The sequence below is a fragment of the Mandrillus leucophaeus genome, unplaced genomic scaffold (assembly GCF_000951045.1).
Source record: "Mandrillus leucophaeus isolate KB7577 unplaced genomic scaffold, Mleu.le_1.0 Scaffold641, whole genome shotgun sequence".
NCBI classification, from domain to species: domain Eukaryota; kingdom Metazoa; phylum Chordata; class Mammalia; order Primates; family Cercopithecidae; genus Mandrillus; species Mandrillus leucophaeus.
In genome coordinates this window covers 522,219-549,705 of record NW_012106931.1, presented here as the reverse complement: position 1 = coordinate 549,705, position 27,487 = coordinate 522,219, and the positions used below count along the sequence as shown (strand labels likewise).

The 27,487-nt window shown below is 38.9% G+C and overlaps 1 protein-coding gene across 3 annotated transcripts in view; it reads left to right on the top strand.

Annotated features, from left to right (window-relative positions):
- The window catches only part of DCAF5 (DDB1 and CUL4 associated factor 5), a 106,134-nt gene that overhangs the window by 11,884 nt on the left and 66,763 nt on the right, over positions 1 to 27,487 (top strand). For 2 of the 3 annotated variants that reach the window (XM_012000881.1, XM_012000883.1), the window contains exons 2-4: positions 21,620 to 21,763; positions 24,676 to 24,712; positions 25,929 to 26,068. In XM_012000881.1, the coding sequence (XP_011856271.1) occupies positions 21,620 to 21,763; positions 24,676 to 24,712; positions 25,929 to 26,068 (321 nt within the window). The remainder of the gene's footprint in view (positions 1 to 21,619; positions 21,764 to 24,675; positions 24,713 to 25,928; positions 26,069 to 27,487) is intronic. The other variant, XM_012000882.1, reaches the window with a different exon arrangement.

The following is a 27,487-nucleotide window of genomic DNA, read 5'->3' as shown; positions in this document are numbered from 1 at the left end:
AAAAAAAAAAAAAAAAAAAATGAAGTGAAATGTAATTCTAGGGGTGAAAAAATTATTTTTTTATTACCATGATCCATTACTTTATAGAAAATTTGGTTCCGGTAACTGCTTTTCAAGTTTTTGTTTTTCAGTTTTAGTTCTTATTAGTCGCCACTGCCATTATAATATAAGCTTCCCAAAATGTAACTAATTGTTTCACATCCCCTGCTGATCTGCAGCACTCCCCAATGCCTACCAAATTAAGGAATGCCTCGCCCAGTGTTCAACTGAGACATTGCTGTTTGTAAAAAAAAAAAAAAAAAAAAAAAAGTTTAACAGATTTTCTAAATAGCTAATATTTGATGTCATTTATTTATCAAATGTTATTTGGGGGCATTTCATGTGCCAGGCATATGTAACACTTAAAAGAATCTTTCGTAAGTTAGGGTAGTATTATTATCCTTATCTTAAATATGAGGGAACTGAGGCTTGCAGAAGTTAGGTAACTTATGAAAGTTCCCCTTTATGGTGGAGCTAGATTTCCAGGCTGGGTCTGAATATTTTCTGAGACATGCTAACTGCTTTGAAATTTCTACAATGTTATATACATTTTTAAAGGATCTGATTTTTTTCTCCTTCATTCTCCTCTCTTGATGTTATCACTCTTATATTTTGCTCTCTGCAGTTTTTCGCTCGTATATGTAAATGGAGGAAGATGGGTGGGATTGCGAAGATGGGAGTGGGCTTGGAGCCAGTAAGCAAGGTTCTCATCACAGCCACAGTACTTACTCCTCAAGCAGATCTCTCTTGGTGCTAGCACTCACCCCACCTATATTCTGATGTTTGCAGTCATCTAAAGTCTCCTTCTTCCTCACACTCTGTGTATTCCATACATAAACCATGTGAGTAACTCCCACTGGGTTTAACTCCCTACTTTAGTCTAATTAGGAGTAGGTATACTCTAGTTATCAAGTTGGTTTCTGTTGTCTACTAGCCCAACTAAAAGTAAAAACAATATATGTGTATTTACTGAGCCTGTAATTTGAGTTTAATATCTGTCCAAGCCATGCTGAATGATTACATTTGGCTGAATTTCAGTCAACAAATAGGTGTCTTTCCTCATATAGTTATACATGGGGAAAAAATACCTGTCTGGGGCACAGATGAATACTGTGCTTCAGGATAAAGTGCTTTTTGGAAGAAAGTGTAAACCTAATATGGGCTGATTTGCCCAGAGAGCACTAGTGTGGAAGCACTTTTTCATGCACATAGTATCATAAAGGGAAGTGTAACTGCTAGACCAGATGATAAGCCTGTTTAATCCTTAATGAGCTTGAAGCATAGTGTTTTTATAAGTAAGATTTACTTCTGTCACCACAGCTTCACTCTGCTTTTGTGGAAAAGAAGGCATTTCACTTTCATGGTCATTCACTGAATGGGTGAAAAGGAAGGTTGCTGCATTGGTTCTGGTCTTGGACTCAGTTTGCTCTTCCTGTCAGTTTTCTTAAATCAGAGATTTAGGGAAAGACTTGACAGTAGTCGTTTGTCACTTTAGTTACCTGATCTTCCCATGCCTTCATGTTCACTTTCCCTGCCACTTTATTCATTCCTTGCAGTGTTGAATACCAGATATTTTTTCTTTTCTTTTTCTTTTTTTCTTTCTTTCTTTCTTTTTTTTTTTTTGAGACAGGATCATGCTCTGTTGCTCAGACCAGAGTGCAATGGCAGTTACGGCTCACTGCAACTTCGACCTTCCATGCTTAAGTGATCTTCCCACCTCAGCCTCCCAAGTAGCTGGGACTGCTGGTATGCACCATCGAGCCCAGCTAATTTTTAAATTTTTCTGTAGAGACAGGGTCTCACTATGTTGCCCAGGCTGGTCTTGAATTACTGGGCCCAAGTGATCCTCCTGCCTTAGCCTTCCAAGGTGCTGGGATTACAGATGTGAGCCACCATGCCTGGCCAGAACACCAGAAATTCTATCATATACCTCTCGGGATACAGAGTTGATAATTCATAGATCAAGTCCATGTGTTCTAGTACTGTTTTCCCATTAGGGCCAGTTTAAAAAATGAAAGTTATATTCCAGAGGGCTGGGATTATGTAGGAGTCATGGAGAAAATGGCATCTGAGGAAATTGACAGGTTTATAGTGGATCAACATAGCAGAGATAATGTTGGCAGGAGGACTGATTCCCATATTCCCTTCTGCCTCTGCTGGGGCTTCTGCCAGTTGATAAGATGAGGTAAGATTACCTTATAAGGTTCATTAGGTAACTCTACGTCCCCTGCCTGTCTTGTTGACTGTTGGGATCCTTCATAACCAAGCCGATCATATATCCTGATTTACTTGGGATCATCTGAAACTCCCCCATTGTCCCAGTGTAATTATTAGTGTTCCTTTCATTCTTAAAAAGGTCCTAGTTTAAAGGATAAGTTATATGGTCACCTACTTACAATCATTGAACTGTCTGGTGTGCAAGTAAAACCAAAGCCCCAGTTTCTTAGTTCCTCACATTCACCATGGGATGCCTCTAGGAGAAAAGCCTTTAAGCATCCATTCTCCCTACTTCAGGTCTTTCAGCTTCCACTTTTTTCTTTTCTTCTTTTTTTTTTAATTTGAGATGGAGTCTCGCTCTGTGGCCCAGGCTGGAGTGCAGTAGCGTGATCTCAGCTCACTGCAACCTTCACTTCCTGGGTTCAAGTGATTCTCCTGCCTCCATGCCTGGCTAATTTTTGTACTTTTAGTAAAGACGGGGTTTCCCCATGTTGGCCAGGCTGGTCTTTGACGGAGTTCAGTCCCTAGGCGGGGGTGATCCACCCGCCTCGGCCTCCCAAAGTTCTGGGATTACAGGCGTGAACCACCGCTCCTGGCCTCAGTTGCCACTTTTAAGGTACCAGATAGAGGCTGAGAAGCAGAGTGGTTAGTCACTTGCCTTTTTATTAGAAAGGAGACAAAAAAGGCCAAAATCATTATGAACATGCCAGATCCAGAGCCTTATGTTACTCCATCCTTTCTATATACATCATCTTGTAGTTCTTATTATACTGTTTACTTGTACTTTTTTTTTTTTTACAGTCTTCCAATGGGTTGTTGTTCTTTGTAGAGTTGATTTTGAGAAAGGTATTTTGAGGAATGATTCTCCACTGAATTGAAGTTTTTTCTGAGGAGTGTTTAACTAAAAGTAGATGTGATATTGATATTAAGACCATGTTACAATTATCTGTAAAATATGAATGATAAAAAATAAGAATTAAATAAGCAAGAGAAAAATGTTATAGGCTTAATTTTTTGGTATAGCTGTCCAGCACCAGAGTATATTTGGAGTAAAAGTTGGTGCCCTCAAGTGGCCTTGAGAAGAATTTTCAGGAATTGTAGTTTTTCAGGTATATGGCTGTCGAATGTCTTTGTCTTCTCTCTTTCTCTCTCTGTCTTTTTTTTTTTTTAAAGACAGAGTCTCATTCTGTCTCCCAGGCTGGAGTGCAGTGATGCTCTCTTGACTCACTGCATCCTCCGCCTCCCGGGTTGAAGCAATTCTGGTGCCTCAGCTTCCCAAGTAGCTGAGATTATAGGTGTGCACCACCATGCCCAGCTAATTTGTAGTAGTTTTAGTAGAGATGGGGTCTCTCTACATTGCCCAGGCTGGTCTCAAACCCCTGAGCTCGGCCTCCCAATGTGCTGGGATTACAGGCGTGAGCCACTGCACCCGGCCTCTCTGTCTCCTTCCTTCCTTCCTTCCTTCCTTCCTTCCTTCCCTTTTTCTCCCTCCCTCCCTTCTTTCCTTCCTTCCTTCCTTCCCTCCTTCCCTTTTTCTCCCTCCCTCCCTTCTTTCCTACCTTCTCTTTTTCCTTTGTTTCCCTTTCCCTCCCTCCCTCCTCCTTCCCTTCCTTCTCCTTTTCTCTTCTCTCTCTTTTTTTTTTTTTTGAGACAGGGTCTTATTCACTCTGTCAGTGGCGCTGACAGGCTGTAGTGCAGTGGCGTGATCTCAGCTCACTGCGACCTCCACCTCCCGGGTTCAAGCCATTCTCCAGCTAATTTTTTAGTGTTTTTAGTAGAGACAGGGTTTCACCATTTTGGTCAGGCTGGTCTTGAACCCCTGGCCTCAAGTGATTCACCTGCCTCAGCGTCCCAAAGTACTGGGATTACAGACGTGAGGCACTGTGCCCAAGCCGCCTTTTCTTTTTTTCTTTTCTTTCTTGTAAGACAGAGTCTTGCTTTGTTGTTCAGGATAAAGTGCAGTGGCATGATCATAGCTAACTGAAGCTTCGACCTCCTAGGCTTCATTGATCCTCCTGCCTCAGCCTCCCAAGTAGCTAGGACTATAGATGTGCATCACCACGTCCAGCTAATTTTAATCTCTGTGTTGCCCAGGCTGGTCTTGAACTCCTGGCCTCAAGCGATCTTCCCACCCTGCCTCCCAAAGTGTTGGGATTACAAGTGTGAACCACTGCACCTGGATAGAATGTCTTTCTTGTTTTCTTCTTTCTCTCTCTATTTCTGTTTCTTTCCTTTTTTGAGACAGGGTTATGCTCTGTTGCCCAGGCTGGGGTGCAGTGGTGTGATCACAGCTCACTGCAGCCTCCACCTCCTCGGCTCAAGTGATCCTCCCACCTTAACCTCTGGAGTAGCTGGGACTGCAAGCATGTGCCACCACACCTGACTAATTTTTTAAGTTTATTTTTTCTAAAGACGGGGTCTCACCACGTTGCACAGGCTGATTTTGAACTCTTGGGCTCAAACAATCCACCCACCTCAGTCCCCAGGGTGCTGGGATTACAGGCATGAGCCACTGTGCCTGGCCCTAGAATGTCTTTCATGTTATGAAATGTTTAAGTGATCTGGTTGGAGTCCTGTTTTCACCACTCTTATTTGTGATCTTATGCTTCTGATGTCTCTGTAGAATCATAGAATTTTGTTGCTGGAAAGGACTAATAATCATCTAATAGAAGTCTTTAATTTTACATGTAAGTAAACAAAGGAGCAAAGAGGTAAAGTGATTTGCTCAGTAGGTTACAGCTAGTGAGTAGTACAATCAGGATTAAGCTCTGGGTCTTCTGACCTTTTCCCTCAAAAGGGAAAGTTACAAGGTTCTGCATTTATAAAGGACTTGCTCAAGTAAAGTGTTAAACTCCTAAGTGGCTTACTCTGCCAGTACATTCTGTCTGCAGTTTCATTGCCTGTGAACATGGTTTTGATTAAATTGGTGATGCCCTATTATTTTACAGATGAGTAGGTAGAAATTTTTCAGGGTGGAGGCCAACTGTCACTCTGGTTGAGTCTCCAGTTTTAATTCTCAGCCTGCTGAGCTATAGTTCCTTACTTTGGAAAGTCTTTGTTTCCTTCCAAGAACATTACTCAGAAGGAGGAATTCTTTGCAAATCCAGATGCCTGTCAAAATCATGTTACACAACTTCCCCCATTCTGAATTTCCATTCAAGTCTTGTATCTAAATTCCAGTTGTATCTTGGTGTTACAAGTTAAAGCTAAGTGACTAATTGGAACCTTTGAGGATTGCTATGTTCCTTTTTTTTTAAATAGGTGTCTTGACTACGTTGATGACTTAGCACAGATACCTCATTTATATCACTTGCTGCCACAGATGACTCAAGTGTGTGCTTTGCCTTAGACGTACAGTAGTCCCTCCTCATCTGTGGGGGATGAGTTTCAAGCCCCGCTATGGATGCTTGCAACTGCAGATGGTACTGAACCCTATGTATACTATGTTTTTTCTTGTGTATACATACCTATGATAGAATTTAATTTGTAAATTAGGCACAGTAATACATTAACAACAATAGTAATAAAGTAGAACATTTACAATATTATACTGTAATAAAAGTTATGTGAATGTGGTCTCTCTCTCTCAAAATACCTTGACTGTAATATTTTCAGACCCTGGTTGACTTCCGGTAACTGAAACTAGAGAGTGAAATCATGGGCAAAGGGGGTTACTGTACTGGCGAGAAACAAGTGAAGTTTGAGTGTTTGGCAGCTAGCCCCTGCTTTAGTCTCAGAGTTGACTACTTTGTTTAAATCTGCTGGTGGGTGGCTGGGTGTAGTGTGCATTCCTAGAAGTGTTAGGGCCTTCACTGATTCAGTCTTTTTAGAATTGCCAAAAAAGAGACAAGAAAGCTTTATTATGTTGTTAATTTTGTGTATACAAGGAATTTTGCAAAAGTCCAGACAGTAAGTGTTCTTATGTACAAAACTAAAAAAGGAATAATCAGAAATTGCTCATAGAATGGATGAAGAGTATTTGATATAATCAGGAGAGCGTAATGTCCAGGTTAGTCCTCTATGGCAGAAGAGGTAAGACTGGAGATGAAGACAATCTGTGATCTGGAAGTACCTGGCAATGCATCGTCCACTAACTTAGTAACTTTCCTTCCTGGTGTTGAAGGCCTAAGAACCCGTTTTTAGTATCACCCAGCTCTATTTAAGGAACTTTTATTCTTGGACATGTCACTAATTCCATCCTTTACTATGGAGAATTGCCTGTTGAAATCATACAAGTCATCAGCATATGGTACTTACAAGATAGGCCCCCCACCCATTCCTAATTTAAACAACCGTTATGTATTAACTATAGGAAATTTGGAAAATAGATATTTAAAGGAAAAAAGAAGTAATTCCACTTAGGAAGACCATTGTTAATATTTGGAACATGTTGTAGCCTTTTTGATACACATTTAGTATACATATATTAGACATATAATTGAAAGTAGGCCACCTCTGTTATTTTGTAATATTAAGATTAATATTTTAAAACTTAATATTTTTTCATATATCGTTGCATATTCTTTTAAAGCAGGGTTTCTCAACGTGAACATTACTGACATTGGGCTGGATAAGTCTTTGTTATGAGGAGCTGTCCTGTGCACTATAGGATATTTAGTAGCATTCCTGGCCTCTACCCAGTATATGCCATTAGCAGTTGTGACAACCAAAAATGTCACATATTGTCAAGGATGATTTTCCCTGGGGGAAAAAAATCACCTGGGTTGAAAACCAGTGTCCTAAAGTAACAGTTCTCAAACTGAAAAAATGCTAGTTTTCATAAGCGAAAAAACATTAAATAGTAAAAACAGTATATTTTCCAAAATTAAAAAAATAGCGAGGAGAGTGTCATTGTTACATTTTCCCAAATCTCTGTGTATCTGTCATAATAAAAGGCATTCACATTTAATCTGTTGCAAAATATTGCTTTAGCTGAAGTATATAAAGAAAATTATAGGCTGGGTGCTATGCCTCATGCCTGTAATCCTAGCAGTTTGGGAGGCTGAGGCGGGAGGATTTCTCTAGTCCAGGAGTTCGAGACCAGCTTGAGCAACATAGCAAGACTCTATCTCTACAAAAAAGAAAAAAATTAGCCAGGCATGGTGATGTGCACCTGTAGTCTCTCAACTACTCTGGAGGCTGAGGTAGGAGGATCACTTAAGCCTGGGAGGTTGAGGCTGCAGTGAGCTATGATAGCCCCACTGCACTCCAGCCTGGGTAACAGAGTGGGACCCTGTATCCAAAAAGAAAAAGCTTTACACATCAGTATTTATAAAAGGGAAGAGCATGTTAATGACTTAGATAACTGTATTCTTCCTTAATACTGTATCAAAACTCAACAAGTAGAAGTTTCTTAAAGATTAGTTGCAATGTAGAATATAAAACCGTATCAAATAATTTATCATAGCCTGTTACATTGTTACATTAAAATCCATTAATCTGTCTTAAACTTTGGGTCTTTCCTCCCATGCATCGTTTTATAATGTCATACATTGATCATTTGGAAAATACTGGTTCACTGAGTTTTTCAGGTTTTCCAAATCTTGACACATTTCATTGTATATTTTAAAAAGTCACATCTATTGACATTACCACCAGTCTCATCAGAAGAGCCTCTGTGTATTGGGAAGTGGTTACATTCACCATGGTGAATACAATTTTTCCAAAATTTTTATTTTTACTTGAAAGCTTGAATTTTATCATTGGCCGCAAATACCGCCAATTATTTTCCTTGAAGTGACAGGCTCGTCTTATTCATTTTTGAGAAAATATTACCAAATACCCAAGTCTGAATAACCATAGTTTTTCAGTAATTTCAAGTAAAATGTTATTCGTGAAAAAAGCAGCCAGTTCAGTTCACAATGCAAACTATCTCATACATACGTTTTCACAAAATAGGTATTGTTTTTCAGTGTGCAGTAGAAGTGTTTTATGTGTACTTTCCATTTTGTCATACAAAGTATTTAGATGTGTACTCTGGTTGAAATTTGATACAATTATTTTTACTGCTTCATCAAGGCACTCCTGAGTGAATGTGGCATTTGTGTCTTATTGTGAATGAGTGGCAGTTAAAGAATACACTGATGAATAGTACAATTTGCTGTCACTGCCGTAGTGCCAAGGCACCAGTGGTTTTACCCACCATTGCTTTTGCATTGTCAGTACAGTTTCAACACAGTGAAAAAGGCAGATAACATTGTAGTGTTGTTGCGAAAAGAGTTTTGACTTTGCAGACCTTCTGGGATCCATGGAACACACTTTGAGAACAACTGTTCTGAAGCATATTATGACATCGTATCCTTTCAAGTGTCTATATCAGAATTTAACCAATTCTGTCTTGTTTCTTCTTTTTTTTTTTTTTTGCTTTTATCACAATCCTTGTAGCTAAATTCAAGGGCAAAAATATTTTCCCTTAGAATAATATCTTTAGAAGTGGAATTCTGAGTCAATGGGTATGAATATTTTTTATATTTTTAAGATACATTTGATATATATCACCCAATCACCCAATTGTCCTCCAAGATGGTTAAACCAACTTATTTACACTTGTACCAATGTATTATGAGACTGCATCGTGGCTACAGATGGGCATTATTTTATCTTAACCAATTCAGTCAGAATATTGGCATCATCTAAAAAGCGTATTATGACTTCTTATACAACTGGCCTTGATTACTAGTGAGTCTGAATATTTTAAAGTTTTGGCCATTTTGTAGTCTTCCTTTAGACCGATTACAGTGCAACTGATTAGGTTGTAACTTTCTTTGTTAAAACAGTCACATTCTCCTAATTCCTTTTGAGATTATTCCCTAGTTAACCCTGTTTGCATTTGGGTGTATATCAAATTGCAGCCTCTGATTCAGAGTCCCTCTCTTAAGGAGGTCGTAAATGTGCCTTTCTCTAAATTTCAGAAGTTTGAGCCCCACGTTTTTGACTTTTGTTATATTTAAGGAGTATCACCTGTGCTATTAACATTTTTTTCTAAGTTGATTTTCCTTATAAACAGTATTTGAAAGGAAACTTGATATTACTATAAAGTCTACTAAGTCACGGTTTTATGTGCTAGTTGTTTTTTTCTAGTACACCTTAAAATACATAATTATTAAAATCATTTCTGTCTAAAATCATCCAGTGGCCTTTGTTTACCACACTTTAGGAAGAGCAGGGGCTTTGGACTCAAACATCTTGGCTTTGAATCCCACCCTGCTTGTAACTAGTGGTGTGCTCTTGGGCAGGTGAGTCTAACCTCTTTGTGCTTCAGTTTCCTCACTGGCAAAATGGGGATGTTCAAAGATGAACTCTTAGGTGCCTTACATCTCTACTCTGTGACTCTGGTATAAGAAGAAAGGGATATTTGAATATTTGTGGATTTCTTTCTCTGTTTCTGATCAGGAATTAGAGACATTGTCTAGGGTTAGTATTTCAAAACCCTAACTTGATTAAATTCCACTGCTATTAGTCATCTGATTTTGGAGAAACCATTTCATTTTATGGGGCTCTAACTGTCTAGTTAGGGTATTACTGCTGCTTTAATACTTCCTATTTATTGTAAAGTACTTCTAGCTAGGAGCTAAGGCAAGCCAGGACCTCACTTTTAACATGTTTAAAATGGGGATAATGTTTCTGTTCTACTTACCTCATTAGAGACATGGAAAAATGAGATAATAGGTAGATAAGTGGACTCAGCTTTTAGCAGAAGGGTACTAGGTAAAGATAGGGTGTCAGCAAAAGTAATGCCTGTAGATGTTATCCCTTCTATAGATACTTCTGTAGTGAAGAGCAACATACGTGTGACACCACCTCTCCTATCTCTCCAGACCTGCCTGTACCCCTCCCTCTTCCCTGCCTACTGGTTTCGATTTGGGAAGTGCCATTGAACAGCAGTTTTGTGACCTTGGGCAAATCACTCAACCTTAACTATCCGTGGGCCAAAAATTGGGAGATCTGACAACCTTGAGTCTGTATTTCTCTATGGCAACAACTGGCTAGAGCTGAATGGTGGCTTATCTTTTAAAAATACAGATATATTCTTCAGTCTGTCACTTAATCTGGCAAGTCTGACTCATTTACTTTGCTGCCTGGCCTCTTTGCGAGGCTGGATTGCATTATGGTAAGGAGCATGGTTTCTGGAGCCACATTACCTAGATTCAGATCCCAACAATGACTGTTGGTAGCTGTGTACCCCTTCATATTATGTAGCTTTTCTGTAGTTTCATGTGAATTCCTACTTCGTGGGGTTGTTTAAAGGATTGGAAGAGCCACTACATATAAGACCCTTAGGATAGTCCCTGACCCAGAGTAAACTTAACTGATGTTAGTTGTTTGAGTTCAAATAGCATAATAATTAGCTGACATTTATCTAGCTCTTAATATGTATCAGGCACTGGTCCAAGTCTTTCACACAGATCTATCTCATTAATCCTAAAGGTAATACTGTGAAATAGGTAGTGTTGTTTTCTCAGTTTTACAGATGGAAAGACTATAATTTAGAGAAGTTAAGTAACCTATCTAAAGGCACACAGCTAGTAGGTGCCGGCAACATTGAGAGTTGACCCTGTGTTTGTATATCCTAATCCTGTGGGTTTTTTCTTATTATTCTTTCCTGTGTCTTACTACATGGAGACTAAGCCTGTGGGTTTGAATGCTGTGCTGTGCTATGCTGCCCCACATTATATCCACCTCTAAAATAGGTCTAATCACAGAAGTGGCTGACTTGAGTAAATAGAGCTTAGCGCTCTTAATGTTTTTGTAAGTGATTTGAGGAGAGAATGAATATAAAATTTCCAAAATTTATATATGATGTTAGTTCCTTCAGGCAGTGGAATGCAAAACAATAGGAGATAAATAAACTGCAGAAAACTTTTTTGGGCTGGATGGGGTGAGTGAATAGAAAAATGGTAACTGAATTTCAGGGTAGGTACTCATGAAGAAAGATAAACTGTTTGTAGAATGATGTGCTCCGAGATACTTAATAAGGACTTGAGAGTTATTTTAGGCTACTATTTGAAGGTTAAAAAGGCCAGCAAACATTTCACACCCATTAGGATGCTATTATCCAAAAAAGCAAAGAATAAAAAGAGTTGGCAAGGATATGGAGAAATTGGAACTCTTGTACATTGTTGGTGAGAATATAAAATGGGACAGCCACTGTGGAAAACAGTATGGCAATTCCTCAGAAAGTTAAAAACAGAATTACCATATGGATCCAGCAATTTCACTTCTGGTTATATACCCAAAAGAATTTAAAGTAGGGGCTCAAACAGATATTTGTACACTAATGTTCAGAGTGGCATTATTCACAATAACTGAAAGGTAGAAGCAACCCAAGGGTCCATCAGTGGATGAATAGATAAACAAAGTGTAGTCTATACATACAATGAAATATTATTATTCAGCCTTACAAAGGAATGAAATTGACACACACTACAGCGTGGATAAACCTTGAAGACATTGTGCTAAGTGAATGGTGTCTAGAAGGAGAATGGCAGTTGTCAGCGGGAAGGGGTAGTTCTGGAAATAAAGTGTGGTGAGGGTTGCACAACAATGTGAAAATGTGAATGTAGTTAATGCCACAAAACTCTATACTTAAAAACAGGTAAAATCATTAAAATGAAAAAAAAAAAAAAAGACTGGAAAGTGCTTTTCTTCCTTGTGTAAAGGTCCAGAACATTCCTTACTTGGAATGCTAGGTGCTGTTCTGTCCTCTGCATGTTGGTAGAATGGATACAACTTAGTTTTAGGCTCCAGGCCCAGCTCTTTGGATTATTAGCAAGTCATTTTATAATCTCTGATATGTGTCTAGAAAAAGGGCCCACATAATCCTTACCTCACAAGCGAGGATAAAATGGATATGTATGTGACTGAATTTCTATACAAATGTCAATTATTTTCAACTTTGGAAAAATAACAAAACAGACTTATTTTCCATCCACTGACGTAGCTGGGCTGTGTGTCACACAGACTGTGCCTCTGTAATGCGCTGCAGCTTCTTGGAGCTTAGGAGAGGTATAGTTAACACAAAAGGAGGTTTGGTCTTACACAGTACACTCACTGAAGAGGAATAAATGGGCTGAGAAGAAAGCCAGGCTGAATGATTTTCCTTTAGTCTTCACAGTTGTTAAAAAAAAAAAAGAAAGAAAGAAAGAAAAAACTTCAGCAATATAAAAGGGTATTAAGTAAAATTGCTATCTGCAAGAAATGACCTCTGCTAACCATTTTGCATCTGTCTTTGTATGTATAAATTTGTGTATGTTTTTGTGTAATTGTATCATACTATTCATATTCTTAATGCTACCTAAAACAAGGTTTGAAAAATTAGGACAAATTCATGGGTGATACTTTAGGGACACAAGGACATTTTGAGAGCTGTGTGCACCTAATGTATATCACACTAGGCTAAATGTTTTTGCAGACGTTATCTCACAACACACAACAAGCCTGGGAAATATTTGGTATTTTCTCCATTTTACAATAAAAAAATTAGGGTAGAGGAGTAGAATAACCAGGACACATAAATGGTGAAACCAAGATTTGAATCAGGTACTTTTATTCCAGAGCTTGCACTTCCTGTATCCTTCTATAGCACCATCTTTGCTGCCTCTCGAAGATGAAACCCCAAGCTCTGTATCTAATCCCATTGTGTTACTTGTTAAAAGAATGTTTTGAACAATTAATACAGTCACTAATACTTTATATTTTAGAAATTGTTCCATGTGAGTATAAACAGAGCTGCCTCATGCTTTTATTTATTTATTTAGGCTGCGTTGTACATATATAAATAGTAAACTTTCTTGCATTTTTTTATTGTGAAATATATACAACATAAAATTTACCATTTTAACCATTTTTAAGTGTACTTACTGTTCAGTAGTATTAATTACATTCATGTTGTGCAACCATCACCACATCCATCTTTAGAATTTTTCATTTTGCACAACAGAAACTACCCATTAAACTAATAACTCCCCATTCCTCTTTTCTCCAGCCCCTGGCCACTGCCGTTCTACTTTGTCTCTGATTTGAGTATTCCTCATGTAAGTGGAGTCATACAATATTTGTCCTTTTGTGTCTGGCTTATTTTATTAAACAATAATTTTAACCAGACTTCTATTGATGGACATTTAAATTATTATTCTTTTGCTCTTCAAACAATTATCAGTTCCAGGAGCATTTGATCCAGAATTTCAGACTGCTTTCTCAGTCCTATGCTTGGCGGGCTGTTGAGGAAACCCAAAGCAAGTCCTTACCTCAGCTTTTCTGAGCAATAAAATAAGAAGAATGTTAAATAATTACTTTTGTTATAGTGTGTTGTAAGGGCTTGCTTAGTTTCTGCTTATAGCTTGGGACCCTTTGGGAAAGGGTACTCTTTAAGGATAAAGGTTTTCTATAACTACAAAGCTGCTGCCACAATGTGATTATGGTACATTTTTTGATGAATTAGTGATTTTAGTGCAGAATGAAACCAACTCGAAAAACCAAAATCAGAGTATGTAGTTGTATTTTCTTGGGGTTCTCAGATGAGTTGAAGGTAAGCAATTGTTTGTGAGAAAACCAGGCTTAGAAGGCCTGGCCTCTGCTTGTCTTTGCCTGGCACTGGCACTGAGAAGAAAGGGAAAGTCTAGCCTTCCCAAGAAGTCTCTGTGCTCCACCTCCGGTGCCCCAGAGAGGCTGGGGCTGGGCTCCCTCTCCTGAGGCTGACCCCATTCTCATCCAACTGCCAGGCCCATGGGGCTGGCTTAAATGGTCTGAAATGATCCTAAATATTCTTCACTTGGATTATTTGCAGGTCAGTCTCTCTCTGTGGAACTAAACAATAAATCTCTGCTTTTCTGAACTGATAAGGTGATTAAGGGAGACAACTGTAGAGCTTCTTTTGCGTCTGAACTGACTTTCCCTTGCTTCACCAGCCCTCCTTTGCTTTGTTGAGTCAGAGGCTTGGGCACAGCTGTTTGTTTAGCTCCCTCTGCTGGCTGAAAAGCAGCCTAACGGTTTCGCATTATGGCTCAATTTGTACTGGCTGTTTTTCTGCCAAGCATACTTGAAAAGTGCCGTCTTTGCATAGGGATCTTAATACCTTGCCTAAAGGAATGAGAAGTTGAGTGGGGTAAGGGGGTGTGTTTAGCTTACATCTTCTGATGCTAACCTTGAGGGCAAAGTCAAGAAGCAGGCCCCATCACAGCGATAATTTTTGCCTCAGTGATTCCAATCTCCCATGGACTTTGACTGTCATCATCATGTTCGTTACTAAGGACACATCATTTAAAATGATCCCAAGACATTTAACAAATAGCCATGAATTTTAAATTACTGAGTACTTGGCAAAATGAAATCATCCTATAAATGCCTAGAATGAACATCAAAGATTATTGCTGTCTGGGTGATGGGGGGAGACCTTAGGCTGAGAATGGTTATGAGTTGGACACAAACATATAGATATTCTGGTTTCTTTTTTTTTTCTTTTAGTAGAGACAAGGTCTCACTATGTTGCCCAGGCCGATCTCCAACTCCTGAGCTCAGGTGATCCTCCCACCTCGACCTTTGAAAGTGCTGGGATTACAGATCCTCCTACCTCGACCTCCCAAAGTGCTGGCATGAGACACTGGGCCTGGCAGATATTCTGTTTTTGTTTTCGTTGTTGTTGTTTGTTTGTTTTGAGATCAAGTCTTGCTCTTTCACCCAGGTTGGAGTGCCATGGCACGATCTCTGCTCACTGCAACCTCTGCCTCCAGGGTTCAAGTGATTCTCCTGCCTCATGCTCCCCAGTAGCTGGGACTACAGGCACACAATATTCTGCTTTTACTTAAGCTGCTTCAATTTAGGAGAGACTGTGCTGTGGGTCGTAGTGAGCCATGAGTATCCCAGCCCATCCTGCAGAGTCTTGTTTTCTTTTGTCTTTTTCTATCATGAACATTAAACGTAATCCAAAACTCTTTATTATGGAAATGTTCAGCTGGGCTCACGCCTGTAATCCCAGCACTTTGGGAGGCCAAGGCAGGCAGATCACTTGAAGTCAGGAGTTGGAGACCAACCTGGGCAACATGGTGAAACCCTGTCTCTTGAAAAAAATACAAAAATTAGCTGGGTGTCATGGTGCTCACTGGTAGTCCCAGCTACTCAGGAGCCGAGGCAGGATAATCAGTTGAACCTGGGAGGTGGAGACTGCAGTGAGCTGAGATCGTGCCACTGCACTCCAGCCTGGGCGACAGAGTGAGACTCTCTCAAAAAAAAAAAAATTTTGTTCAAGCATACACAAAAGTAGAATAGTATAGTGTATGTATCTACAGCAGTTTTCCATATTTTATTAATAATCTATCCCTCTACTTTTTTTTTCTGGAATGTTTATAGGAAATTCCAGACATACTCCATTTCACCCACCTCAGTATGCATCTCTAATTGATGAGGATTTTTTTCTTTTTTAACATAACCATAGTAGCATTAATAATACCTAAGAGATGTAACAATACTTCCTTAGTATCATGAAATATTTAAACAAAGTAGAGAGATACCAATCGGATTTGACAAAATGTTGATAATTTGTTAAATTTACTTCCAATCTATCATTATTACTGGTAGAAGGATTTACTTATGATCTTTTGTTTTTAAGAGTTTATTTATTTTAGAGAAGTTTCAGGTTCACAGCAAAATTAAGAGAAAGGTACGGAGGTTTTCCATGTTCCCCTTATTCCCACACCTGCATAGCCTCCCCCATTGTCAACATCTTCCACCAGAGTGGTAAATTTGTTAAAACTGATAAACATATACTGACACATCATAAACACCCAGAGTCCCAATGTTCAAAAAATGAAACTTAGGGTTCACTTTTGGTGTATATTCTATGGGTTTGGACAAATGTAATGACATGCATCCATCATTACAATATCATACAGAGGATTTTTACTGCCCTAAAAATCCTCTCTGCTCCATATATTCAACCCCTGCCTCCAAGCCCTGGCAATTACTGATCTTTTTGTTGTCTCTATGATTTTGTCTTTTCCAGAGTATCATAGAGTTGAAGTCATACAGTCTGTAGCCTTTTCAGTTTGGCTTTTTTCATTTTGTAATGTGTACTTAAGGTTTCTCCGTGTCTTTTCACTGCTTGATATTTCATTTCTTTTTGTCACTGAATAAGTTTCTGTTGTCTGATTGTACCACAGTTGATTTATCCATTTACCTACTGAAGGACATCTTGGTTGCTTACAAGTTTTGGCAATTGTGAATAAAGCTGTCGTAAAATAAATCCATGTACAGGTCTTTGTGTAGATATTAAGTTTCAACTCCTCTGGTTAAATACCAAGGAGCATGATTGCTGGATTGCATGATAAGAGTACATTTAGTTTTGTATGAAACTGCCAAACTATCTTCAAAGGTGGCTGTACCATTTTGCAATCCCACCAGCAATGAATGAGATTGCCTGTTGTTCCACATCGTGACCCGCGTTTGGTGTCATCTAGGTTTTCTCCTACTATCTTCTAGGAGTTTTATAGTTTTGTGTTTTACATTTAGATTTATGATCAATCTTGAGTTAATTTTTATGAAGGATGTAAAGTCTATCTAAATTCATTTTCATGCATGTGGATATTGAGATGTTTCACCACCATTTGTTGAAAAGACCCTTTTTGCTCCATTGTTTTGTCTTTGCTCTGTGGTCAAAGATCAGTTGATTATTACCTATGTGGGTCTATTTTTGGCCTCTCTATTTTGTTCCATTGATCTATTTGTGTATTTGTTTGACAGTATTATACTGTCTTGATTACTGTATCTTTGTAGTAACCTGAAGTCAGGTAATGTCAGTCCTCCAACTTTGTTCTTCAAAATTGTGTTGACTGTTGTGGGCCTTTTGCCTCCCCTATAAATGTTAGAATCATTTTGTTGATATGCATAAAATGATTTGCTGAGAATTTGAGTGGGATTGCATTGAATCCATAGATGAAGTTGGGAAGAACTGATATCTTAAAAATATTGAGCCTTGGCCGGGCACAGTGGCCCAAGCTTGTAATCCCAGCATTTTGGGAGGCCTAGGTGGGCAGATCACCTGAGGTCAGGAGTTCGAGACCAGCCTGGCCAACATGGTGAAACCCTGTCTCTACTAAAAATACAAAATTAGCCGGGCGTGGTGGCATGTGCCTGTAATCCCAGCTACTCAGGAGGCTGAGGCAGGAGAAGTGCTTGAACCCAGAAGGCAGAAGTTGCAGTGAGCTGAGATTGCACCATTGTACTCCAGCCTGAGCAAAAAAAAAAAAAAGCAAAACTCCGTCTTTAAAAAAAAAAAAAGGAATATCTGGCCATTTATTTAGTTCTTTGATTTTGTTCATCAGAGTTTTAAAATTTTTCTTATATATTATAAAACTTTGTTAAATTTATACCTAAATATTTTATATTTCAAATTCCACTTATTCATTGCTGGTATATAGGAAAGCGATGAACTTCTGTATATTAACCTTATATCTCCCAATCTTGCTAAAATCACTTCTGTATTTTTTTTAAAGAAACACTACAGATACACTTAAAAGCCTCTTTTACTATGTGTGTTTATCCATAAACAATATGAAGTATTGTTTTTGATATTTAAAAATACATGCTTAAATATTATCCCTTTCATATCCTTTTGAAACTTGCTTTTATTACCATTAGGTTTTCAATATTTATTCATGTTTGTATACATGTTTCTTGTTCATTTTAACTGCTGTATAATATTCCATTGTGTTTAGACTCCATCTATTTTATATTCCAGTGGAATTTATCCATTCCTGAATTGTTAGGTATTTATGTTGTATATAGGTTTTCTTTATATTATGACCAGTGCTTCAGTGAACTTTCTTGTACATTCCCTTGTGCCACTTTGTGAGAATCTGTCTAAATTATAATGTACATTTCCCTGATAACATATAGAATTTGAAATCTATAAAATCTGTTTGGTATTTGGGTTTCCTTTTCTGAATGGTTATATTCTTTGCCTCTTTTCCTATTGGAGTTTTAAGAATTATTTGTAGAAATTCTTTGCATCTTCTAGATATTAAGCCATTACCAGTATCGTGCGCTGCAAGAATTCTTATAAACTCAGGCAGTCCTGTCCTGGTCCTTCAGTTTACTCCACGGGCCAGTTTGCTGGAGTTAAGTCAGCTTCTGTTTTTACTCCTGGGGTCCCTTTATTCTTACTTAACAGTTGAGTTATGCTACTAAGGCGGACAATCCCTTCAACTGTCCATCAGAATGAATTTGCTTTGTCAGTTATGGTTCATTTTTTGTTCAATAAGGCAGTATAGAATAGTGGTTAAGAGTTGGGGCTACAGAGTCTTTACTGCTTGTGTTTGAATCTTAGCTCGATGACTTTATTATGTGATGTTGGCAAATTACTCTTTTGTACTTGGCTTTATCATCTATAAAACCAATGAGGGTAGAACCATTATGATGACCATTTTATGTTTGGTGAAACTGAGGCTAAGGGAGATTAGGTCAGAAACATGAGCAAGTAGAAAAAACATGTGTGCCTCTCTTTTAACTTTTTGCTTTCACTAGAGGCATGAGTATAGAGAAGTATTTATTTAACTTAAAAAAATATAGTAGCAGAAGCAGTGATAAGTCCCTGACTCACAGCCTCAGTGTTGGGAGAAAACCATAGGAGTGAAGACTATAGAGAACTGAAGTGTCCATACCTAAGTCTGTTTGTAGTGTGGAAAACCATTTGTGTCATTTTTCATGAAAATAAAGTGACAGAAACCCAAACCATGATTTTCATGACCTTAGCTTGATGTTTTACAGAGTGGTAAATTTGTAAGAAATACATAATTTTGATACTATCCTAGGCCAGAGAACTCATAGTTGAAATAGGCCTATCATAAAGAGAACACTGTGGGCCACACTTAGGGCATCAGTCTGGTATACAACTTGATTTGGACTGACAATGGAAGGAAGAAGAAACTCAAGAAACAAAGGAATTTGGCCAGGCGCAGTGGCTCAAGCCTGTAATCCCAGCACTTTGGGAGTCCGAGACGGGCGGATCACGAGGTCAGGAGATCGAGACCATCCTGGCTAACACCGTGAAACCCCGTCTCTACTAAAAAAATACAAAAAACTAGCCAAAGTGGCGGGCGCCTGTAGTCCCAGCTACTTGGGAGGCTGAGGCAGGAGAATGGCGTGAACCCGGGAGGCGGAGCTTGCAGTGAACTAAGATCACGCCACTGCACTCCAGCCTGGGCGACAGAGCAAGACTCTGTCTCAAAAAGAAAAAAAAAGAAACAAAGGAATTCAAGTAGCAAAGACAATTTCTTTCTAGGAGAAGGAGAATAAGTAGAATAAGTATGATTTGGCTTCTGTATCTTCTTCTATTTTTTTATTATAAAAAGAAATCTGCTGTGGCAAAAAGTGAAGCAGTATAGGAAGGTATAAAGTAAAAATTAAAACATAAAAGTTTTCCAATAGTATATACCCAAATTAAAAGGAGGGATTCAAAAAGTTATTTGTACACTCGTGTTCATAGCAACATTATTCACAATAGCCAAAAGATGGAAATAACCCAAATGGTCATCGATGGATTAGTGGAGAAACAAAATATGCATACAAATATATATACGATAGAATACTATTCAGCCTTAGAAAGCAAAGAAATTCTGATACATGTCACAGCCTGGATGCACTTTGAAGACATTATGCTAAGGGAGTGAACCAGACCTAGGAGGAGAAATATTGTGTGATTCAACTTATATGAGGTTCCTAGAGTAGACAAATCCTTAGAGGCAGGAAGTAGAATAGTGACTACTTGCCTGGGTGCAGTGGTTCGCGCCTGTCATCCCAGCACTTTGGGAGGAACGAGGCGGGTGGATCACAAGGTCAGGAGTTTGAGAACAGCCTGGTCGGTCAACATAGTGAAACCCCTTCTCTATTAAAAATACAAAAAATTAGCTGGGCGTGGTGGCGGGCACCTGTAATCCCAGCTACTCGGGAGACTGAGGCAGGAGAATCACTTGAACCCAGGAGGTGGAGGTTGCAGTGAGCCAAGATTGCGCCACTGCACTCCATATTCCAGCCTGGGCAACAGTGCGAGACTCCATCTCAAAAAAAAAAAAAGAAAAGAAAAAAGAACAGAACAGTGACTACTAGGCGCTGGGAGGAGTTATTGTTTGTTGGGTATAGAGTTTCAGTTTGGGGTGACGAAAAAGTTCTGAAGGTGAATAATGGCAATGGCTGTACAACAGCACAAATGTACTTAAAGGCACTGAATTGTACACTTGAAAATGGGTAAAATGGTAAGTTACATGTATATATATTTTACCACCATAAGAAGTCTCCCAACACCAGCCTACCAGTTATAGTTGGCACTGTAAACAACTTCTTTTATAGCCATCTAGATAGGGCTATGCAAATACAAGCACAGATACAAGATTATAAGCATACTCTCAATGCTCATTCTTTGGAACACTCATTTATGTGCCAGGTATTTCCCAGTGAACAAAACTGACAAGGTTCCTGCTGTCATGGAGCTTTTAAAAATTTTGTTTTATGCAAATGGATATTGAGGTACATACTGTTTTATACCTCATTTTCCCCCTTAACAAGTATCTTTGGACATCTTTCTGCATTAGCTCTTATATAGATCTAACAACTTAATGGCTTCATAGTATGCCCTTGTATGGATGTGCTATCATTTGTGGCTGCATTTTTCATTGAATGGAGGAGGGGAGGCGGAGGTATAGAGCTTGCTATGGTTTGCTGCTGTTGTAAATTAAATTTTTATTAGGAAAATAGTATAGCCTTCTTATAAAAAGTGCAAGAAAAGTAAAAGTAAAAAGTAAAAGTGAGAAAAAAAAAAACAACAACAACCCACCCAGACCCAAAGTTACACAGAGTTAAGAGCTGTGCTGAGCCGTATTCTGTCTAGATCCTATTACTGTAAGAGTCAGGTGATTTCTTAGTTACCATTTGTATGGTGTCCCACAGTCAATGAGATCACATTAAGAAGATTGCTTTGAAAACCATTATGCTAGAAATATTATGGAAGTCATCTCAGTTTCTATTAAACAAATAAAAAGGACTTCATGAAGGGATTCTGGGTAGCAAATGAAGAAATATTTAAACAACTCTGGAAAGACAGGAACAGGGTGGCTTTAGGAGTCTCAATATCAGTGCTTATCCCTTTCATTTTCTATGTCTGCTTAAGATGCAGTTCCTGGGAGAAGATGAATGGCCTAGAGAACATGTACCTATTGATGGTGAAGTAGGGAGAGTTCTGGGTTTTTGTGCTCCATGTGAATCTTATGGAGTTGGGGAGGTGCAGTTTTGGAAAGGATGGGATTCGAGGCTGGCAAAACCATCTGTCAGCCTTGCGATGTCAGCTGTTATAACCACAGATTCTTACTTCCTTCTTAAGGAGGAGATGACCGCCGGGTTCTGCTATGGCACATGGAACAAGCCATCCACTCCAGGGTCAAGCCCATACAGCTGAAAGGAGAGCACCATTCCAACATTTTTTGCCTGGCTTTCAACAGTGGGAACACTAAAGTGTTCTCTGGAGGTAAAAAGGAAGATTCTACCTTGGGAACGTCACTGTGGTTGGGATTTTAGAGAAAAGAGTGTGAAAATAACTCCTTATTTTTCTTCCTGTATTTCATTGAGCTGTGGAATTACTGGTTTCTCATAGCTTGTCTTTTCTGCATTACAGCAGTCTATTAGGATAGTGTGTGTCTTTTCTCTCTCTCTCTTTTTTTTTTTCTTTCCTTCACCTGTCTTTTTCTTTATTTCTGTCTGGCAGAAAACTTTTCACATTGCCGTCTGGTACACAGAAACCCACACAGACACACACACACACACACACACATATTTGAAACAATACTTAACCTTTCTATATGTGGCATACTCTGATTTTGTTTTTTATTCTATTCTATTTCATTTTTAAAGATTATGCTGGCCATAACTCAAATGGATGTCATAACCCACAGATGGCTTCTGTTTGAAAAGTGTTGTGTTAGGTACAATTGAAATGACTGGTGCTCACACCAACCTCTTGGTGATGGCTTCCATCAGCCATACTCCTTCTCACCCCCACATTTCTAGTTCTGACCTCTTTTCTAAGCTGCAGATTTTCCCACTGAATATCTACCTGTGTTCCAAAAGCAACTTAAATACAATAGCTCTAAAACCAAGATCATTAGTCCTCCCTTGAGGGAAAATTTCTTCTTGTCTGCTGGATTTTCTTTCTCAGTTATTACCATTCACCCAATTATATAAGCTATTAAGTTTAAGAAATTGCTGACAATTAACCATTTTCAACTTTAAAAAGTAGCAGTTTCACATGGTTCATTCTACCTATGATCTTGGAGTCATCCTCAAACCTGTCTTTCTTACATTTCCACATCTAGTCTGTCACCAAATCCTGTCGGGTCTATCTTGAAAGCCTCTCATATTCATCCTTTAGTTTGGCCTGGTTTTTTGCAATGGCTTTCTGTGATTTCTGTTACCACTGTCCATCCTCCTTTGAATTCATTTCATATACAAGTTTACTTTTAAAAATAAAGGCTGGACCATGTGAACCATTGAGCCTACAGTGCCTAAAAAATAAAGTCTAAACCCCCATCTGTCTGGCCTGACCTCCCTTCCCTGAGTTATATACTCTAGCCCATCAAACTATTTGTCATTTGAAGAATGCACTGCACGGTACTATTTTGTCCTGTGCCTTTTATTCATGGTGTTCTTCCACCTTAATTGTCCAGTCCCCACCAATTCCCCTAAGCCTTTCATTGGTAGGAGTTTTGAGTTATTTGAGTTTCTCTTCAAATATCTCCTTCTCCATGTACTTTCACCCTACTTATGAAGGAAATAATTGACCCCATAGCTAGATCATATTGCTACAAAGCAAACCCTCTTGTTGCTATTAGTTGTTTGTCCAATTGGACTGTGAGTTCTCAAGGACAGAGTAGAATCTTATTCTTTTTATATACCCAGGACCTAGCACTGTGCCTGATATCTAGAAGGCATTAGTATGGGTTTACTGATTTCATTGGTTTGCACCCACAATAGAATTTACAGCCAGGCCTTTGTTTAAGATGCCCTGGGCCATATCTTTACTGCTACTTTTGCTTTCTATTTAAGTGACTGTTGGTTGTGCATTTTAGCATAGAGTGGGGCTTTTTTTATGTTTTGTCTTTTTATATTCAGGTTTTAATTTTTTTGCTATACAAACCATTTGAAGGCAGGACTACACATATCATGAATATAATTTATATCCTTTGATAGAATAAGGAGAAATACAAGATTAAAACTTTCACATCATTTGGAATCACAGTCATCAAGTTTTAATGCTGTGAAAGATGATGTGGCTAGGTATGGTGGCTCACACTTGTAATAATCCCAGCACTTTGAAAGGCCAAGGCAGGAGGACTGCTTGAATCCAGGAGTTTGAGACCAGCCTGGGCAACATAGTTAGACCCAAACATGTTAGATCTCTACAAAAAAAAAATTTTTTTTTTTTAATTAGCCAAGCATAGTGACACATGCCTGTAGTTCCAGCTACTAGGGAGGCTGAAGTGGGACAATTGCTTGAGCACAGGAGGTCGAGACTGCAGTGAACCATGATTGCACCACTGCACTCCAGCCTGGGCAACAGAGCAAGATCCTGTCTCAAAAGAAAGAAAAAAATTTTTAAAAGAGCATGAGGATAGAAATATTAGCAAACATTTATTGGGGGCTTATTAAGCGCTCAGCCCTATTCTGAATGCTTTTACAGTTGTACTCTTACGCTCACAATTACTCTGTGATGTTATTATCACTATTCTGTAGGTTACAAAGCTGGGTCATAGAAATGTTAAAGATTTTATTGCGGGTCTCATAATTAGTGAGTGTTCTGCTGAAAAAAAAAAAGCTAGTGAATTAATTTGCCAATGATCATTTAGTGTTTTCCTTGATGGCCACAGTTTTGTTTTGTGGTGTTTCCCCAACATTTTTTCTTTTTTTTTTTTTGAGACAGTCTCTCTCTCTTGCCCAGGCTGGAGTGCGATCATAGCTCACTGCAGCCTTGAACTCCTGGCCTCAAGCGATTTCCCCCACCTCAGCCTCCCTAGTAGCTGGGACTTCAAGGGTGTGCCACCACCTGGCTAATTTTTTTATTTTTATTTTCATAGCGATAGGGTCTAGCTATGTTGCCCAGGCTGTAGCCACAGTTGTTTTTTTTACATCATCCACTGGATAATACATGTTGGGAACTGTTACTATGTTATACTTGGCTGCTATTATTTTTAAAAAATTCTCTGTAAGAGTGTCCTATCCTTCTTAAATGATTTCTATAAATCTTTTTTCTAGCTAACACTTCTAATTTGTATTAGCATTGGCTTTGTTCATATTTTTTCCCTGAAAACTTAATAATACTAAATTGTAATGTGGACAGGGACCACCTTGCAGGAATGATCAAATGTCTGCTTTTTTCTTTTGCAGGAAATGATGAGCAAGTTATCCTCCATGATGTTGAAAGGTAAATAGATTGGTGGTATGTGAAGGTGATTGACTTTGTTTTTCATATATGAAGAGGCAAATATTTCTTTAGACTAAAATTGGATTTTGTTTTTTGAAGAAAACAGCGTGAAACCAGCTGTTCTTTTCTAAAATATATTCCTACAATAGTTTGAAATAAAGTTTTGATTTAAAAAGGAAAAAGGGATTTGAAAGTTGGCATGAAAGTATACGTTTTAGATGAAAATTTAAAACAAGAGTTTAGAAGAGAAGGAACCCTAATATTTAAGAACAGTAATAGCTAATATTGATTGAGTTCTTACTATGTGCCAGACACCATTGTAAATGCTTCGTACATATTAAAATTTGTTTAATCCTCACACTTACTTTCTAAGGAGATACTATTGTGATCTCCATTCTAGATGAGGAAACGGAGGCACAGACATGTTAGATAACAGAAGGTCAAGTGACGAGAACCTGAACTTAGGCTACCTGGCGTCAGAGCCATGCTCTTCATCAGATTGCTAGGGGACCCCTCTTCCACCCTGTTGGCATCAGACTTGGCTGCTCTAAAGCTTTCCCTTGCTCTTTGAAAATCAAGTACAGGCCGGGCGCTATGACTCACGCCTGTAATCCCAGCACTTTGGGAGGCTGAGGCAGGCGGATCACAAGATCAGGAGATCGAGACAATCCTGGCTAACATGGTGAAACCCCGTCTCTACTAAAAATACAAAAAAAAAAAAAAAATTAGCCGGGTGTGGTGGCGGGCGCCTATAGTCCCAGGTACTTGGGAGGCTGAGGCAGAGAATGGCATGAACCTGGGAGGCGGAGCTTGCAGTAAGCCGAGATTGCGCCACTGCACTCCACATTGGGTGACAGAGCAAGACTCCATCTCAAAAAAAAAAAAAAAAGGAAAATCAAGTACGACCTCCAAATCTGTACACAAGCAGAAGAATTCTGTAATAAATGAAAATACTAAACTCAGCTGTTGAGTCACTTTTAAATATGCTTATTTAACACAAAAATTATAAAATCTCTAAAAAGACTCCTTAATAGTACCTTTTCTTAAACCTGAAAGTTGACTACCTACCTTTCAGGAAATATAATATTTTTCAGGTTTAGCTGGGTTGACTTTCTCCTAGAAATGGAGAAGATGGCACCCTCGGTACTGAAGTGCTGGGACTCTGCACTATGCTTGTGTGTATGTGTGTGCCTCTGTCTTGCTCTCTATCTCCCAGCAGTGAGACATTGGACGTGTTTGCTCATGAAGATGCGGTATATGGCTTGTCTGTGAGCCCAGTGAATGACAACATTTTTGCCAGTTCCTCAGATGATGGCCGGGTTCTCATTTGGGACATCCGGGAATCTCCCCATGGAGGTAGGGTCACTATGCAAAAGACTGTTGGACTGTATTGAGCAGTTTGGTGTCAGATTCATTGAAGATCCAATTTATGACCTCAGTATCTATGTGCAAGTGATGTCAAGGGAAAGGAAATGTGAAACACTCACATGGGGGCATAAGAGGTCTTTGAAGGCCTTATCCTCCACCTAAGTACTCAGGAGTGAGGCACCTTTGCCAGTCCTTCTCTACCCTCCTGTGGCTCTCCACAGACCCTTGTACCTTGCTGTTTAGTGCCCCAAGGAGCAGAAGTTGTGGTGCTGACATGGAACTATGCTTGATTACTTACGGAGAATGGGGGTGTTATGCGCTTTCCTGCATCCTAGTTTCAGGCTTGTTATTTTGTTGAACCACAGAATCTCAAATTACCTGTGTATAGGATCTCAAAATGATGGCAAGTAAACTCTATTTAAAGGGGATTGTCTGTGTGAGTGCCTCCTCTGAATGTGCCCTTTGACTCTGATGTGTAAAATGAAGAAGTTGCTTTGTTGACTTTCTCTGAAGTTCTTCAGGAAATGCATCTTCTCAGCTCATTTCCTACGGAGAGATTTCTGTAATTCTACCTGTCTTCAGAAGACCCCTTCCTCTAGTACCAGCCTTAGTGCCACTGCCATACTCACCCTGTCCTTTAGTGCAGATTGTAATGATCACAGCTGTGTACCTAAATTTACTATCCTGCCTGCTTTGTCTGGCAGGATCTGGGTCTTTTAATTTTTTTATATTCTAAACATTTTACATTCTGGGCCGTGCTCATTATTTAGGTTCAGGCTATAAGAGAAGCTTGTTTTTAGGGTTAGGTAGGTAAGGTAGCAGGAAGTAGCAGCTGTGGTCAAGTCACTGTGGGCTTGGTAGGTGAAATTCTCCTTAGTCTGAACTGCCTGATGGCGGAGATGACTGAGTGCTTTACCTGCTCAAAGACCTGTGAAGTACTGCATATGGAGGTCATAGACTGAGAAGTGCTTTCTTTGTATTACTCTAACAGGTCCCATAGGAGTATATCCTGCTAGGTAACTAAGTGGTTTCTTCTTCACTTGGAACCTGCTAATTTTTGTAAAATGATGCAGGGTTTCTAGGTGAAGTTGATTACAGACTGGCTAGATGTTAGGGAGCATTGTGAAGCAGAAGAGAAAAACCACACCATTATTTCACCATGTCTTAATTTTGTCGTGTTTTGTTTTATCTTCATCAAATCTGTGTGCAGTTTAAAAACCTTTAATTTCTAAAACTAATACAATTGGATTAAAAGCATAAGAATCCTACCAGTAATTGGTTGTGAATTTTTTCAGCTCCTGCGGAATTCAGTTTTACTTACTGTAAAATGGTTTGTTTTCCCATTTTTAGTAACCATTTCTGTTTTGTCTCAAGATCTGATAGCTACTATATATATTTCTGGGTGTT